Genomic DNA, 18831 nt, shown 5'->3' on the forward strand with positions numbered 1-18831 from the left:
GAGTTGGGTACTCCTGTGTGTGTCTTAATTCCCAGAGCAGCCCTGCCTCTCGCTAAGAAGGCTTGCCTTTCTCTCAATCATAGTTTACCTGGTAGCTGACCTGGTATTTTTCTTCCTTTGAGTGTAGTTTCCTGTCTGTGGATAAAACAGAAACCTGATAAATCATCCTCTTGTTATAGGTTTTTCATGTGAATGGAAGTACAAAGTGTTCATTTGAAAAAGTAATTCCCATTTCCTTTTAATACCTGAAGCAAACACTGGAACAGGCAGCTTTGGCCTCCTTCAGTAGTGCCACAGTGGTCCACTCTCCAAGTATTGTTGCACATGTGTTTGTATTAGCTGTTACTAATTAAATCTGGTCATCCTTGTTCCTATTTTTTAATAAGTTGGGGGTGCATTTGCTAGATAAGGATGTGGAGTGCATGTAAAGGTATTGCTTGTTTTTAATGAGTGTAATTAAGTCGATTAATCTGGATCTAATGAATTAGAAAATACATTTAAATATTTTTGAATGGTAGAGGCTTGAATTAAGAAGCAGTGTGCCGGAGCCAGTGTTGTGGCTTAGTGGGCAACCCTGCTGCCTGTGATGCCGGCATCCCATATGGTGCCAGTTCATGTCCTGGCTGCACCACTTCCAATCATTTCCCTGCCAATGGCCTGGGAAAAGCAGGACAGGATGACTCGAGTATTTGGGCCCCTTCCACTCACACAGGAGACCTGTGTGAAGCTCCTGGTCCAGTGCAGGACATTGTACCATCAGGGGAGTTAACCAGCAGATGGAAGGTCTCTCTTTCTGTTTCCCCTCTCTCTCTTCCTCTGTCTCTCTCTTTCTCTTTTCTAATTCTGACCAAAAAAATTAAATCTTTAAAAAGAAAAAAAGGGGGGTGGCTGGCGCTATGGCATAGTGGCTAAGTCTCTGCCTACAGCACTGGCATCCCATATGGGCACCGTGTCAAGTCCCAGCTGCTCCTCTTCTGATCCAACTCTCTGCTATGGCCTGGGAAAGCAGTAGAAAATGGTCCAAGTGCTTGGGCCCCCGCACGCAAGTGAGAGACCCAGAAGAAGCTCCTGGCTCCTGGCTTCGGGTTGGCCCAGCTCTGGCCATCGCAGCCATTTAGGGAGTAAACCAGTGGATGGAAGGGCTTTCTTTCTGTCTCTCCCTCTCTCTATCTGTAACTCTACCTCTCTAGTAAATAATCTATAAAATTTTTTTTTAAAAAAAAGCAGCAACAGCATTGTGCCTTCTTACAAGGAACACAGGCTTTTGGGTCTAAAACTCTGAATCTGACAATTAATAGCAGTAAAGACCTGGGATGGGTAGCTTATTTCTTTTATTCTCAGCTTTTTTTTTTTTTTTCTGTCTGTAATGTAACTAGGTTATTGTCTAGTGTAGAACTTTTTACAAAAATGGAAAATGTTCCATGTCTTTGCTTTCTAAAATGATAGCCTCCAGCCACAGTGGCTGCTAAGGACTTGACACGTAGCTGGTGCAGCTATAACACTGAGAGTTTAATTTTATTTCATCTAATTAATTAATATTTAGGTTTAAACCTCCATGTGTGACTAACAATTATGTGTGACAAATCTATCAGCTAGATGTTGGAGAAAAGGGTATAAGTGGAAGTGCCTAGGCATTAAGTGTGCAACTTTTGAATGCTGAAATTCAGTGCCTGGCATATAGAAGGTTCTCAACAACTGCTGTTTGCTGTTGTGATTTTCTTTTAAGATGTATTTGTTTATTTGAAAGTCAGTTACAGAGGAGAGGCAGAGGGGCAGAGAGAGAGAGAAGGAGAGATCGATCTTCCATCTGCTGGTTCACTGCCCAAGTGTCCATAACAGCCAGGGTTGGGTCAGGCCAAAGCCAGGAGCCAGGAGCTTCATTTGGATCTTCCTCGTGGGTGCAGGAGCCCCAGTACTTGGGCCGTCTCCCACTGCTTTCCTAGGAACATTGGCAGAGAGCTGAGTCGGAAGCAGAGCAACTGGGATGCAAACTGGCACCATATGGGATACTGGTGCTGCAGGCCATGGCTTTACCCGTTACACTACAGCACCAGCCCCTGTTACAATTATTTAGTATTATTTTCACTCTCTGTAAAACATACAGTTAACTGATGTTGACTTACTAATCAATTTTCTGAAGTTTGCTGGGAACTCTTCATTTGCTTAATTATCCTTTGTATGGATTGTTTATGATAGTTATTTCCTAAAAAACCAAATGGCAGTCATTTCATTCTTTGGAATCCCAAAGACTAGACATTATTGATGAACCACTGCTTTTTTTTCCCCAGGTTTACATGAGGACCCACAAAGCCCACCTCCTCTCCCCGCTGAAAAACCTATTGGAAACACTTACAGTACAGTTTGTGGAAAACCTAGTAATGTTGACAAAACTAGAAATTTGGTAAGTGCTCATAATAGATTGTATTAACTTGAGGATCAAGCTATGCACTAATTTGAAGTACTCATTTGATATTTAAATTACTGTACTATTGATCAGATAAATAAAAAGAAAACCTTTATTAGAAACTAATTCTGGGCCGGTGCCACGGCTCACTTGGCTAATCCTCTGCCTGCGGCGCCGGCACCCGGGTTCTAGTCCCAGTTGGGGCGCCAGATTCTGTCCCGGTTGCTCCTCTTCCAGTCCAGCTCTCTGCTGTGGCCCAGGAAGGCAGTGGAGAATGACCCAAGTCCTTGGGCCCTGCACCCGCATGGGAGACCAGGAGGAAGCCCCTGGCTCCTGGCTTTGGATTGGCACAGTGCGCCAGCCGTAGCGGCCATTTGGGGGTTAAACCAACAGAAAGAAGACCTTTCTCTGTCTCTCTCTCTCTCTCTCTCTCTCTCTCTCTCTCACTGTCAAAAATCTGCCTGTGAAAGAAAAAAAAAAAGAAACTAATTCTTAGCTCCATATACTTAATGTGTCCTTCATTATTGAAATTCTAAAAAAGAATTAGGCCAATTCATGATATTGTATTATAACATAATTTTTCTGTATCAGTAAAGTGACATCTTTTTAATGACACTAATAATGAGGAAGTTATTAAAAATATTTAAAAACCTTTAATATTTGTAGAAGAAGATTTAGTCAAATTGTCAGTTACTTAATATATTCAACTTATGACACAATTTTAAAATACTTACTGGCACCAGTGCTGTGGTACAGCAGGTAAAGCCACTGCCTGTGACACCAGCATCCCACATGGGTGCCGGTTTAAGTCCAGTTGCTCCTCTTCTGATCCAGCTCCCTGCTAATGTACCTGAGAAAGCAGCTGAAGATGGCCTAAGTGCTTGGGGCCCTGCACTCATGTGGGAGATCTGGAAGAAATTCCTGGCTCTTGGCTTCAGATCAGCCTAGCCCCGCCATTACAGCCATTTAGGGAATAAACCAGCAAATGGAAGATCTCTCTCCCTCCCTCTCTCTCTCTCTCTATAATTCTGCCTTTCAAATAAATAAATAAACCTTAAAAAGAAAAATACTTACTATAAGAATCTGTTTAATCTGAAATTTAGGGAAAATTTATTTATTTACTTACTTATTTGAAAAGAAGAATTAGAAGGGGAAACACACAGAGAGATCTTCTATTGGCTGGTTCATTCCCCAAATGGCTACATGGCCAGGGCTGTGCCATGCTGAAGCTATGAGCTAGGACCTTCATCTATGTCTCCCATGTGGGTACGGGGGCTCAAGCACTTGAGCCATCTTCTACTGCTTTTCCAGGTGTATTAGCCTGGAGTTGGATAGGAAGTGGACCGGCCGGAACCTGAACTGGCTCCCATACTGGATGCTAGCGTCACAAGATGTGGCTTAACTCACTACACCACAATGCTGGCACCTATTTTTTTAATTTATAAAAGTTTCTGGGGCCGGCTCTGTGACGTAGCAGGTAAAGCCACATATGGGATGCGAGTTCAAGTCCTGGCTGATCCACTTCTGATCCAGCTCTCTGCTATGGCCTCGGAAAGCAGTGAAAGAAGGCCACCCCTTGGGCTCCTGCACTTGCATGGGAGACCCAGAAGAAGCTCATGGCTTCATATTGGCACAGCTCTGGCCAGCCATCTGGGAGTGAACCAGCAGATGGAGGATCTCTCTCTCTCTCTCTCTCTAACTCTGCCTTTCAAATAAAATAAATAAATCTTTGGGAAAAAAAAGTTCTTTACCTTGTACTTCTTAAGAGGATAGTCGAACGCTATTTGTATATGTATTTTTTATTTCAGTGTCAGCACCATACCCTCAGTTTTTAAAAAATTTTCATATGGTAATGATCTTTAGTGCTTGTTTCAAGAGAAGTCAGTTTTTAAGGTCTTAGAACAACTTTTCGGTTCATATTTCAAAATAGTTTTACATTGTGCATTAACTGTTTGTTATATAGGCAAACTTACCTAATCATTTGGAGAAGAAGAATTTCCTTGAATGAGACATTAAATTAAATTAGCCAATATCAAGTTAATGAGATCTTCTTTAGAATCAATTAAAATTTAGTGATCACTTGCATTTTCAAAGTACTTGCTAATAAATTTTTATTAAGACTGTGCCAAGAAAGCCCAAAAGAGGATAAAAGGGTCCAACCATACTATTGTTGGATAAGACAATGCCACATTTCCATGGAGGAAAAGTTACTTGACACAGGTGGTGTCCTACTCTGAGAGGGTTAGGAAAACAGAATAGGAGGGTAATGAATAAAGTATACTTTTTATTCAGTATTTGATATGATGGGCTTTTTAAGCTGTAAAGCTCTATTGAAATATTAGGCATTACTGCACTTTGATGTTAAGCAGTCTATAGGCAACTCCCACATTTAAAAAAAAAAAAAAACAAGGAAGTTGGAATAAACTAAACTATCTAGAGAGATACTATATTCGTAATGTCATTTGTACGTAACTTTAACAACATAGAAAAATCCTGTTCTCAGGGAGTCAGAGCATTTGTGTATGGTACTGACAGTGATAAATGCATACCAAAATAGACACTGTGAGTGAAGAAAAAGACAATAGGAAACAGACCTCAAGTTAAATGATGGGCCTGAAATCACACGAAGAGATTTCTAAGACCTGAAATCAAACATATGCCCAAGAAGTTCCTTTTGTTGGAGAATTTCAATAACTGGATGAATTTTAGACCAGAAGACATAAAGACTAAAGATGTGGCCAAGGATCTCAGACTATTTTACAAGTGTAGTTACCTGTGAGGTTAGGCATGGTCTTGGCCAGCTGTGGCTCCCGATTGAGGCACAAACAAAAATCCTCAGTCCTCCTGCCAGGAGTGCTAGGGAATGTTCCATCTGCGGGTAAGGTGACTGCAGTTGGCCAAACCCACTTTCTTCGTTTAAATGGTGAGGGACTCCAGAGTGAGGAACACTTCCAGCCGTTCTGTCAGCAGGAACAGATACCTCTGTCTGCCCCATCCCACTGTGGGAACACAAGACCACAGAGCATCTCCCAAGGAGGCTCCCAACTGGTGCAGACCGAAGCAGGAGATGCCATATGGTATGTGTAAGGAGTCAGGGCTGTGGCACAGAAGCTGGCCAACGAGAATAAACAGTCTGTGTGTGTGCAGTAGGAGACAGAGGCTGATTCTGAGTTCAGGATGTAAGAAGTGGTCGCTGCCCCATCTGTGTGCAGGCTCACTTGGCCATGGGCGCCGTAGGCTGCTCAGTGCTGGCCTGCCTCAGCTTCCTCACACCACACCTCCCCACACAGTCTTGGCCCACATGCCTCAGGGTCACCACACTGTGGGACTGGCCACAGTGGTGCTGGGTGCTGTGGCCTGGCACCGCATATGGTCCAGCTAGCACTGGTGGCTATACCAGGTGGACACTGTGGCATGGCTCTGGATCTACCCAGTCAAGTCTTGTACAGGCGTGCTGGTGAGCACAGCTGAACACAGCCGTATGCTGCATAAGAGCCTCCTGCGGGACAGGTTTTGGCTGGTGATTAAGGAAGATGGACATACTGTTACTACGCAGCAGGAGACTTGCCTTGTCCTGGTCTCCATCACCTATGAGGAAAACTACCTGATGTTCAGTGCTCCAGGGATAGACCAGCTGGTGTCACCCAGCAAGCCGTCTTCCACAAGCACCCCACCACTGTAGAACATTTGGTCTTGACACTCTGTGCTCCACCAACTTACTGAGAGCAGAAGCATTCAGGTTGGTTCCATTTGACATGAAGGTGAAGGGAAGAGCATCCAAGAAACTTCTCTGTTTATGTACAGAATTACCAGGTGGCCCGTCTATTCTGCAGCCTACTCGTGATCCTCTTAGAAGCCTCCCTGGTGGAATGGAATACGAGGCTGGAGAAGAAAATCAAAATGGAACAATTCAGGCCAAATATTATGGTGCGAAGCTGTGATGCCTAGGTGGATATCTGGGATGGGTAGAATTGAAAAAGATATCGCCCAGCTGCCTGCTAACATACCTGGGAAAGCAATGGAGGACAGCCCAAATGCTTGGGCCCCTGCACCCATGTGGAAGACCCAGAAGAAGCTCCTGGCTCCTGGCTTCAGCCTGGCCTTACCCTGGCTGGTTGGGTCATTTGGGGAGTGAACCAGCGTTGGAAGACCTCTCTGTCTCTCCCTCTCTCTCTGCAACTCTACCTTTCAAATAGATAAAATAAATCTTAGAAAAAGGTATTGTTTTGCCCCAGAGTTTATTGTGACCACAGTGGACCCAGATACAAGAGTCGTAGATAAGAAAGAGGCACTGGAAACACTGAGAGCGACTACCTGTGTGATCCTTCTGAGCATCACATACAAGTCTTCCCACTTTGGGGATATATTATTCAGCGGAAAAAATAAGAAGCCTCAGAGTTTGTGCCCCCATAGAGTTGGTGACCCCATGTATTGGATGGTGTAGTGGTAGATCCACCCTGGAGCATGGCATAAGGCTTCGGTGTCCAGGAAACGTTGATCAGAATGTTAAACAGTAGCAACAAGGATACCTCAGCAAACCTGTGTCACTCAGCCTTTGTCTTCTTCCTGGAAACAAATCTTGATTTTTGCCTTCTCTCAGTTCTCTGTGCTCTGAGTTACTTAAGGAAAGCAGCAGGGATGTTTTGGGAATATGAAGATACATAAATTTTAGGGAATGAAGATTCTGAAATAAGTAACATGGTGAGATTATTTTGAATGTTATGGTAGCTAACTCTTTCCTGATCCTTGACTTTTGTGTTGATGAGCAAAGTTTGAAGAATCAGCTAAAAAACTATAAAATTTTTTCAAATGTGTGCATTTTATTACTTATTATTCTGTTTGAGGAGAAATGGAAAGTAGTAAGTCATTGTTTCCTCATATGCCTTATGTTAACAAACTCATAAATGTCTGTTAGCTGGTTTCATGTGGCTGCTCAGTCCCATAGACTTTTCACTCACATATTTTTGACCCAGCACCAGTTTGCCATTAGGATGGTACTTAAATATGTAAATCATTTAGACCGTGCCTTTGTATTTGATTCTGCCTTTATGAAACCATGTAAAAGTAATTTGTTTGTGTTTAACTGCCAGATACACCACCTGGAATTCCAAGTAAGATAAAGAGGAAAACAGAGTTTAAAAAGAGTGAAATTTTGGGCCAGCGCCACAGCTCACTAGGCTAATCCTCCGCCTTGTGGCGCCGGCACACCGGGTTCTAGTCCCGGTCGGGGCACCGATCCTGTCCTGGTTGCCCCTCTTCCAGGCCAGCTCTCTGCTGTGGCCAGGGAGTGCAGTGGAGGATGGCCCAAGTGCTTGGGCCCTGCACCCCATGGGAGACCAGGAGAAGCACCTGGCTCCTGCCATCGGATCAGCGCGGTGCGCCGGCCGCAGCACGCCAACCGCGGCAGCCATTGGAGGGTGAACCAACAGCAAAAGGAAGACCTTTCTCTCTGTCTCTCTCTCACTGTCCACTCTGCCTGTCAAAAAAAAAAAAAAAGAGTGAAATTTTTAGAGTAGGAGTGGGAGGAAGAAAACACAAACATTTTTAGGTGTAAACAATTTTTGTAACAAAAAGAAATGAGCTATTTTGATATGACTAAGCAAAAATTCTCACTGAACTAATACACGAATGAATGAAACCACTTACAATTTTTGTACCTCATTATTCTGCATTAATAATAAATGTGAATCTCAGTCCCACTTTAAAAAAAAAGGATGTAAGACTTGGCACAAGTTGTTGGAGAAGGGAGAAGAAACATCTGTGGAGGCCACTCCTCCAGTAGACGGGAGTGTGATCTTGGGAGAAACAGCTCTTTACATAAGGCCAAAGCCCGGGGAATCGCTTTTGAAATAAGAATATAATTTCAGTGCAAATAAAGGAAAAGGTGGCATCTGCAGGGACAGTACAAGAAGGAAAACCAGCTGTGCCAGGAACTGAAATGTGTATCCAAACACACCCAGAGCCAAAGGTCAAGGGCGTCACACTTGGGAAAGCAAGCAAGCAAGCAAACAAACCACCAAAAAGCCGAGGCCTTTCCGGTTGTGGGATACTGAAAAGGAGGAAGTGCCTCATCAGTGAACTTGGGAAGACTGTTGACAAGACCTGGGCATGAACCCACACTCGAGCAAACCCTAAAACAATGCCTCCTACAGGAACTGTCCTGGGTTCTCAGTGTTTGGAAGGTCTCAGTTGTAGCAGTGTCTTTGAGAATATCTAACATTGCTGAGGAATTGACTATATACAAGTTTTTCTTCCAATATGAATTTTTCACTGTAGAATAATGAGAAATTAAAAGATGCAAGATTTCTCATAAAAATACTACTACTCTGGGGAAAAAGCAGCTAATATTTTGTACAAAATTATATGTGATATATATATTTTTAAAGATTTATCTATTCCTTTGAAAGAGTTACACAAAGAGAGAAGGAGAGGCAGAGAGAGAAAGGTCTTCCATCCGCTGGTTTACTCCCCAATTGGCTGCAACGGCCAGAGCTGGGCTGATCTGAAGCCAGGAGTCAGTATCTTCCTCCAGGTCCTCCCATGTGGGTGCAGGGGCCCAAGGACTTGGGCCATCTTCCACTGCTTTCCCAGGCCATAGCAGAGAGCTGGACTGGAAATGGAGCAGCTGGGACTAGAACTGGTGTCCATATGGGATGCCGGCACTGCAGGCAGCGGCTTTACCTGCTACGCCACAGTGCCGGCCCCATGATATATTAATTACATTACTTTATCCACACCTTTTCGTGCCATATTTATATATCTACTTTTTAAATTTTTCCTTTAATTATTTAGGTACCTAGTAAACTATGATCTTGAGAAAAGCAACAAAGGTTCCTCCCTGTCTGCTAGAGTTTGTTTTCATTTTAAGGGTGGTCAGTTAAATAAGCGCACTTTTCAGGTACTATAGCAGTATTTGTCAGAAGGAGATAGATACAGGCAGCAGCATATTTCTATGGCATGGATTAAACTCTGGACAGTTGCAGGGTTTATGAGCTGGTGCCTTGCCTCACTACATTAACTGAATTCATTACTGAAACCAAGTTTTCAGGGCAAGCTTAATTTGTTTTTTAAAATGGGATTTTAAAACACTGAAACATGTTTAAATGATCACAGTCATTGGCAATTAATCATTTGGTATTTAAGGAAAAGTTGTATATATTCAGTATGAATTTAAAATCATGAAAATGAGTTTCAACTTGTTTATAAAATAAGGAAGAAAACAATCTGTTAGCCCCCCAAATCCCCAAGCTATAATTAAACTCCTTTTACCAAAAGGATCCATGTAATTTTAAAGAACTTGCATATTTTCCCTTATGAGGTCTTGGAGAAATATTATTTCCTAGGTCTCAGGATTTGGAACTTAGCAAAGTAGGAAAGAAGAAAAAAGGGAAACTCAGAAAATTTTAGTGAAGAGTTTTTCTTGAAAAACGTAATTTTTCACTTGGAATCTTTTAATGCCCGCACAACAGAAGATTGGAAAATACTTTCCATGTAGAATATTTATTTTCCAATTCAGGACACCTATTTAAATCGCACAATTTTAGTTTCTTTCCTGAGGAAAAACGTCCTGTCAATCTCCACCCTTCCAGTTTCTCTCATCTGCTGTTTGGCTAAACATTGCAACTGTCCCTGTCTTGTATTTTTCACATTAGTCCCCCTTACTCTTTCCTTCTGTCCTACAAAACTCTAATTCTCAGCCCAGCAAGCCTCGTTGCTGTCACGTTGCTAACACTTTGGACCTTTTTTATTCCTCCTCACAGGCCTTCCTTCCAGGCCATCCCTTGAGCTGCCTTGATGTTCCCACCTCCTTTTAGCTTCGGACACACTGCCAAATGCTGAAGCCATCCAATCATGTTGAGATCTGCCCGTTAAGAGCACAACAAACTAGTAACCACTTCACTTTGTGTTTAAACTTAGGAGCAGTGCATTTCCCATGTGATGAGGGGGTAGATGAAGACCTTTTTTTTTTTTTTTAATACCTTGCAGTGTCTGCTTAAAGTTTTGCCGTGTGACCTATCTTGGTTTAGTTATCCCTTAGCTGGGTACATAGCCATGCAGTACAGTTGATCAGGCTATGGTCTGTAACAGAAGAAAGACCTCTTGATTTCTTCCTCTGAGTTTTCACTTGCATTAGGACATGGATGATTTTGGTACAAGTTATAATAATATTGTTTAAGATAGAAAAAATTTTTTTAAGTTAATTTCTGTAACTTGGCTACATTTCCACATACAGATCCAACCAGAAGGTTGTCCAAAATTCCTGTTGACAAGCTCTTGTTTTAAATTAATCTTAACTAAGATGTATTCTCTATTACTTATAGGAATCCGACCACACTGGTCAGACTGGAGGTTCTGTGCGAGGACCCCCAAGATTGCCACCAAGGTAAGTATCTGTGGAAAATGTCAGAGAAAAACTAATGGCTCAGAGACCCAGCTCTTTTGCCCTCCACCAGGACTAAGCGTTGGTGGCCTTAGATCTTTTTAGAGATAAACTCGTGAAGTCACCCAGGCTGCTAGCCTGCAGTCTGTTTTTGACAGCAGATTTAGGAATCTGTGTTCTTTTTCTTTTAACACAGTCCAAAAAATCACAGAACACAAACATCAGCAAGACTCCTCTCTGAACTGGAGATATACACACCCTCCCTATGAAGAGAGACACGGCTGGTTCTGGGTGTTTCTAACAGAGCTAAGTTTTGTGAGCTCAGAGGCAGCCTGCCTCCTGACTTCCAGAGCCATCTGAACAAAGGCTGCATTGCTGTCAGAAGGTGTTACTGTGTTGAAAAGGCATTCAGAGTAGTAGTTGTCCTATCCCATTTTCAGAACCAGCGTTCTTTATATTAATCTAAATTAGACTTATAGTAGTAACTCCTATAACATGAATATTAGATTTTGGTGTTTTCTAATCATATACAAGAGCCCAGCACATAACACATGATATCTCCTTATGAGTTTTTCATCTCAGACTGCGGTAGAAAGTGCTTAGTTTCCTGAATTTTTTTTTTTTTTTTTTTTTTTTTGACAGGCAGAGTGGACAGTGAGAGAGAGAGACAGAGAGAAAGGTCTTCCTTTTGCCGTTGGTTCACCCTCCAATGGCCGCCGCGGTAGCGCGCTGCGGCCGGCGCACCGCGCTGTTCCGATGGCAGGAGCCAGGTGCTTCTCCTGGTCTCCCATGGGGTGCAGGACCCAAGGACTTGGGCCATCCTCCACTGCACTCCCTAGCCACAGCAGAGAGCTGGCCTGGAAGAGGGGCAACCGGGACAGGATCGGTGCCCCGACCGGGACTAGAACCCGGTGTGCCGGCGCCGCAAGGCGGAGGATTAGCCTAGTGAGCCGCGGCGCCGGCCTGTTTCCTGAATTTGTCATAGTGTATATAAGAGCAGCTGGGGCCTTGGAGAGTTCATGATAGTAAATACTTGTTTGTCTTGAACTAATGGATCTCTAATGCAAGAGAAGAAGAAGCTAAAACATCAGGACATTTCCACAGCAGTCGTTTATGCAAAAGTGCAGGTTTTGGTAAATTGTATTCCACTAGCAGAAAGCTGTGTGTGTGTGTGTGTGTGTGTGTGAGAGAGAGAGAGAGAGAGAGAGAGAGAGAGAGAGAGAGAGCGAGCGCACGCGCACAGGCAGACCAGAACCCAGTACTGACCAGAACACTGACTCCCAGCTACCTCATTGACTTTCAGACCTGTAGATGGAAAAGCCATTCCCACTCGACAGCCTCCTGCCAAGAGTGCCCCTGAGAGACCACCTCCCCCCAAGCTTCCTTCAACCAGAACATCAAATAAAAAGCTGCCTTTTAATCGCTCTTCTTCTGACATGGATCTTCAGAGAAAACAAAGTAACTTGGCATTTGGACTCTCAAAAGCCAAGAGTCAAGTCTTTAAAAATCAAGATCCGGTGCTACCCCCCTCGCCCCAAACCAGGACACCCTCTCTACAGGAAATACATGGTAAATGTAGCTTTTAAAAATGTTTGTAGTCAAGAGAATTGTTCTAAAATATATATACATACACACACACACACATATGATCTATTATTCCTTAGAAAAAGATAATAAAAGAAATGTAGAACTCTCCCTTAACCTCCTTTACCTTAACAGTCCTTTAGATAAGTAGGCCATAATGAAACAGGTCTTCAAAGCAGGGTTTCTGTATCAGGAGAAATACAGGAAGAGATGAGCAGGGTGGACAGGGATTATAACTTGCTGCTGGCTTGACCAGACAAAATCTCTGAAAAACCTGACCCATTAGGTTATGTGAATGACCGTGACTTTGATAGATGGTTTAGAGTATATATCCTGAACAGCTTATGTCTTGCAGATACTTTACCCACTGAATAAACTTCAAAATGAAGTAGAAAGGATATTTTCATTAGGATGGATTTTTCCCCTTTTGTAGACCTATCGTACTCTGTTTAGCAGTTATCAGCAGTCATCAGTAATTGAAATATTTGGAGCAGGCATTTAGCACAGCAGTTAGGATGCCACTTAGAACACCTGCATCCCATGCTGGAGCACTTCGGTTCAGTTCCTGATCCAGCTTCCTGCTAATGTGCACCCTGGGAGGTAAAGGGTAATGGGTACCTGCCACTTACATAGAAGACCCAGATAAAACTCTGGGCTCCTGGCCTCAGCATGGTGCTGGCCTGACTGCTGTAGGTGTTTGGGATTGAACCTGTGGATGTGGTATCTGTCTTGGTCTCTGTGTCTCTTCCTTTTTTTTTTTTTTTTCTTTTTTTTTTTTAAGATTTATTTATTCATTTGAAAGAGAGGGAGAAAGATCCGCTGGTTCATTCCCCAGATGGCCGCAATGGCCAGAGCTGAGCCAATACGAAGCCGGGAGCCAGGAGTTTCCTTCAGGTCTCCCACATGGGTACAGGGGCCCAAGGACTTGGGCCATCTTCTACTGCTTTCCCATGCCATAGCAGAGAACTGGATCGGAATTGGAGCAGCCAGGACTCAAACCAGCACCCATATGGGATACCGCACTGCAGGCGATGGCTTTACCCGCTATGCCCAGTCCCGGCCCCGTCTCTGTTAAGTAAATGAAAATAGGTAATTAAAAATATAATTGGAGGGCCGGCGCCACGGCTCAATAGGCTAATCCTTTGCCTGCAGCACCGGCACCCCAGGTTCTAATCCCGGTCAGGGAGCCGGATGCTGTCCCGGTTGCTCCTCTTCCAGTCCAGCTCTCTACTGTGGACCGGGAAGGCAGTGGAGGATGGCCCAAGTGCTTGGGCCCTGCACCCGCATGGGAGACGAGGAGAAGCACCTGGCTCCTGGCTTCGGATCAGTGCGGTGTGCCAGCCACAGCAGCCATTGTGAGGTGAACCAACAGAAACGGAAGACCTTTCTCTCTGTCTCTCTCTCTCTCATTGTCCACTCTGCCTGTCAAAAAAAATAAATAATTGGAATAAATGATATATTTATTTATTTACTTGAAAGAGAGAGAGAGAGATCTTCCATCTGCTGGTTCATTCCCCAAATGGCTGCAACAGCTGCAGCTGGCCAGGCCAAAGCCAGGAGCTTCTTCTAGGTCTCCCACATGAGTGGCAGGCACCCAAGGACGTGGGCCATCTTCTGCTGCTTTCCCAGGCATATTAGCAGGAAGCTGGATCAGAAATGGAACAGCCAGGTCTTGAATTGGCGCCTATATGGAATGCTAGCATCAAAGGCGGCAGCTTAACCAGATACAATGCCAGCCCTGAAGATTTATTTATTTAAAAGGCAGAAATTAGAGAGGCAGTGACACACACACACACACAGGGAGGGAGAGAGGGAGGGAAGCAACACAGATCTTCCATGTGGTTTATTCTCCAAATGGCTGCAACAGCCAGAACTGGGCCAGGCTGAAGCCAGGAGCTCCCTCCTGATCTCCCATGTGGGATGCAAGGGCAGAAGCGGTTGGATCATCATCCCTGCTTTCCCAGACACCTTAGCAAGAAACTGGATTGCAAGTAGGGCAGCTGGAACTCAAAACCAGCACTCTATGACGGGATTCTGGCATTGCAAGTGGTGCCTTAGCCCACTGCACTACAGCACTAGCCCCAAGAGAGAGTAACACTTAACAAGAACAATTAATAGTTTCATATTGTTCTGAATTTCCATCATTGAGCCAGAAATTGCTTTTTCTTTAAGCTATTCAGACTTTCCAAAACAATCCTCCTTTGAGAAGGATGTGGGTAGATAAGAAGGATTTAAATTGATGAAACTTTAATTGCCAAAACTCAAAGGGTGTTCTTTGGGATAGATTAGTTAATTATTTTTTTAAATAGTATCCAATGTGTATTGAGTACTAATTTTGAACCAGGACGTGTTCAAAGAACTTATAAGATGGGTACTTCTGAAAACTTATTGAAACATGTAATTAAAAATTTATTTTGGACCGGCACCACGGCTTACTAGGCTAATCCTCCGCCTTGCGGCACCGGCACACCGGGTTCTAGTCCCGGTCGGGGCGCCGGATTCTGTCCCGGTTGCCCCTCTTCCAGGCCAGCTCTCTGCTGTGGCCAAGGAGTACAGTGGAGGATGGCCCAGGTGCTTGGGCCCTGCACCCCACGGGAGACCAGGAGAAGCACCTGGCTCCTGCCATCGGATCAGCGTGGTGCGCTGGCTGCAGCGCGCCAACCGCGGCGGCCATTGGAGGGTGAACCAACGGCAAAGGAAGACCTTTCTCTCTGTCTCTCTCTCACTGTCCACTCTGCCTGTCAAAAATAAAAAAATAAAATAAAATAAATTATTTTGGTGGGAAGAAAATTGAAATCCATGCATAGTTTTTCATAATATGCATTTTCCATTTACTTTTTGAAGGTCCTTTATGTATTGAATAACTTTCTCCTCATATGAACCTTGTGAGTTGGATGCTGTTATCATCATCTGAGATTAAGTACTTTGCACAGGGTGGTCGTCAGTCAGTGGTAGAACCAAGATCTGAGCATAGATTAACCGCCTCTGAGCTCAGGCTTCCAGCAGTCATGCTGTTCCATGAGAACAGTTGTGAAGTCTGTACTTGCTTTGGCCATTCTATGTTAAGAGCCCTTACTAAGGGGGAACCAGCTTTCACTGTGGTTCTTAGCCATGTTAATACAGCATTTAAAGAACTCAAAGAAGGGCCTGTGTCATGGCATAGTGGGTTAGGCACTCAATTGTGACACCAGCATCCCATATGGGTACCAGTTTGAGTCCTGGCTGCTCCACTTCTGTGAACCAGTGGATAGATGATCACTCTGCCTCTCCTGACTGTAACCAAGTCTTTCAAATAAATAAATAAATCTTTTTAAAAAAGAAAGAACTCTAATGCATTCAAAATGATGGCTATTTACAGTGGTTTATCTCATTAGCAATAATTTCTTCATTCTTTTCATCTTTCATATGACTTTTGCCATAATGTGGGTACGTTGGAAGCCCGAGGACTCTGGACAGGAGAGCTGTAAATGAGCTTGTGTGAGTCTGTCTTCTGGGTGTGCTTTTCCTATTGCACAGACCCATTATTTTTTTATTTTTGTACATTCTTTTTTTTTTTTTTTGACAGGCAGAGTTAGAGAGACAGAGACAAAGGTCTTCCATTTCCGTTGGTTCACCCCCCAAATGGCTGCCATGGCCGGCACACTGCGCCGATCCAGAGTCAGGAGCCAGGTGGTTCTTCCTGGTCTCCCATGTGGGTGCAGGGCCCAAGAACTTGGGCCATTCTCCACTGCCTCCCCAGGCCACAGCAGAGAGTTGGACTGGAAGAGGAGCTACCAGAACAGAACCTGGCGCCCCGACTGGGACTAGAACCCGGGGTGCCGGCGCCACAGGCAGAGGATTAGCCTAGTGAGCCGCGGCGCCGGCCCTGCGCAGACCCTTTGACATCATTCCTCAATTAAAGTTTCACCAAAGTAGGGCAGAGAGCCTCTATGGCAAGAGTGGATTACAGGTGTAAAAACCATTCTAAGCTCAGACAGAGCTGAGTGTACCAGGAGGTGATGGGTCAGGCGGGAAATGAGTATAAGCAGACACTGGAATCAGAGGTTCTAGAAGATGAGATTCAGGGTAAATGGAAACCATTAGTCAAGCACTATAAGAAGGGTTTCAGTCACCTGTCAGGCTTCAGAAGGAAACCATTGTGAGAACCCTGAATTAAGGGCATCCTTGATAGGCTGTGAGGTCAAGTACTGGGTATTCTTCAGATTCCCAGTGAACTTAGTAGCTGTAGAATGGAACGTCCTGGTTGTGGTATTTTAAAATGACCTTCAGGACACATTCAGCCTTGTGGCCCCATGGGCTCTGCTCTGACGCCCCAAAGACTTTAGTATCCACGATCAGTGGCAAGCCTCCGAGGTCTAGCGCTTGAAAAGTCAGGTGCAAGCAGAAGTTGCACTGTAGTCTGATGAAAGCTAATGCCCTAAATGATCAGCAACTTGCAAGGTTATTTGATTGTGAATAATCCTTTCTCTGGTTTACATTGAAGCTGTCTGTGCCTCATGGAATTGCCAATGAAGACATTATCTCACACAACCCTGGAGAACTCTCTTGTAAGGTGAGTAGAGCTCTTTCTTTACTGGGTTATGTAAAAAAAAAAAAAAAAAAAACACTGGCCTCTGTCACTGCTGTTACACATTATTAAATGCTTGAGGCTCCAGAGATTAAAATGTGAGAAAGTAATAATGTTTTATTAAATAATAATTGCTTCAGAGAGTGGTATTATACCTTACAGCGTGGGGACGTACTTGTGATGCTGAAACAGGCAGAAGATAATTACTTGGAATGCCAAAAGGGAGAAGATACCGGCAGAGTTCACCTGTCTCGGATGAAGATTATCACCCCACTTGATGAGCATCTAAGAAGCAGACCGCATGTAAGGAATTAATATTGCACAGCCCTCATATCAAATGTGGCAGTATGTTTAATAGAACTATTAATTATATCTCATCCTTGGTTTTTATTAACACATTTAGTTTAGCCAGAGTAAAAATTTTATTCTATTTTTAGAAAAAATTACTTTGAGGAGGCTTGCCACTGCCATGCTAATCACCCTAATACAGAGAGTGACAACCATGGGTTTTGCCTAGTTCATGACATGCAGACTTATAACAGCCAGAAGGCTCAGTCATTAACTTCTCAACTGTGAGAACTGTTGAATTTTAAAAAATATATAAACATGTTTACCAAAGGGCTGGAGATTAGTTTCCTAGCAGAACAAATAATTATTTTAAAAGGGGCCCTATAGAAGCTAAATCTGATGTAAGAAAAGTTCTTCCCTTGCTTAATGTAAACCTTATTTCTCTGGATAGCTCATAAAATGATGAAATGGAATCCTGTAACCTCAAGTCACAGTTCAGGCTCAACAGAATTCTGGAACCTAGGAAGATACAGTGATTATTGAACATCATTTGTTGAGCAAGAAAATTGCTGTTGAATGTTTCACAGAGATGTATTTTTAAAAAGCTTCTTAAGGCTGGCGCCGTGGCTCACTAGGCTAATCCTCTGCCTGCGGCGCCGGTACCCCAGGTTCTAGTTCCGGTTGGGGCGCCGGGTACTGGGACTTACACTGCAAAGACGCTTCCCTTTTTGAAAACTAAAACCTAAAAATTCGAAGTTGCTCTCTTCTATCAGCCCTAAGTTTTTCCACCTTAAATGTCACCTTCTCATTGTCCTGTAGACCTGCAGAGTTGGCCTCTGGTGGCCATTACATTATCACTGTTGTTAATAAAATTACTCCTGCTTCAGGCTGCTGGGTTCATGGTTATCCTTACATTTTTTACAAAAATAAACTCTTTAAAAGCCTGTTTTTTTTGTTTTTTTTTTTTTTTTTTTTTTTTGACAGGCAGAGTGGACAGTGAGAGAGAGAGACAGAGAGAAAGGTCTTCCTTTTTGCCGTTGGTTCACCCTCCAATGGCCGCCGCGGTAGCGCGCTGTGGCCAGCGCACCGCGTTGATCCGATGGCAGGAGCCAGGTGCTTCTCCTGGTCTCCCATAGGGTGCAGGGCCCAAGGACTTGGGCCATCCTCCACTGCACTCCCTGGCCACAGCAGAGAGCTGGCCTGGAAGAGGGGCTACCGGGACAGGATCGGTGCCCCGACCGGGACTAGAACCCGGTGTGCCGGCGCCGCAAGGCAGAGGATTAGCCTGTTGAGCCACGGCGCCGGCCAAAAGCCTGTTTTTAAGGTCAAGTTCTCTAAGAATGACTTATGCATTTCCCTAACTTGATATAGAAAAAGTACTGAACAGTATCAGTTGTGGCTGCTTCTGACATTATGGGAAAAGGGGAAGGTTGTTGCCTAGTGTGTGGTTGAGACATACCTGGGTTTCAGGTTCACTTCTACCACATTGGGCGGTTATCTGACCTCTCTAGATTTAATTAATTAAGTGTGCAATAAGAATAATAGCTTATTGAAGAGTTGGTTTTAGAATTGAAATATTATATGATTCCATTTATATAAAAGCCCAGA

The 18831-nt window shown here is 43.9% G+C and overlaps 1 protein-coding gene and 1 pseudogene across 1 annotated transcript in view; both read left to right on the forward strand.

Moving 5' to 3' along the window:
- SH3D19 (SH3 domain containing 19) overlaps positions 1-18831 on the forward strand; it is a 189896-nt gene that overhangs the window by 152339 nt on the left and 18726 nt on the right. The window contains 6 exon segments of the mRNA XM_062199504.1: positions 2289-2401; positions 10726-10787; positions 12088-12307; positions 12309-12353; positions 16852-16920; positions 17098-17238. Of these exon segments, the coding sequence (XP_062055488.1) occupies positions 2289-2401; positions 10726-10787; positions 12088-12307; positions 12309-12353; positions 16852-16920; positions 17098-17238 (650 nt within the window).
- LOC133765769 (mitochondrial amidoxime reducing component 2-like) lies at positions 5268-6410 on the forward strand (annotated as a pseudogene).

The sequence above is a fragment of the Lepus europaeus genome, chromosome 8 (genome assembly GCF_033115175.1).
Source record: "Lepus europaeus isolate LE1 chromosome 8, mLepTim1.pri, whole genome shotgun sequence".
Classification (NCBI taxonomy): Eukaryota; Metazoa; Chordata; class Mammalia; order Lagomorpha; family Leporidae; genus Lepus; species Lepus europaeus.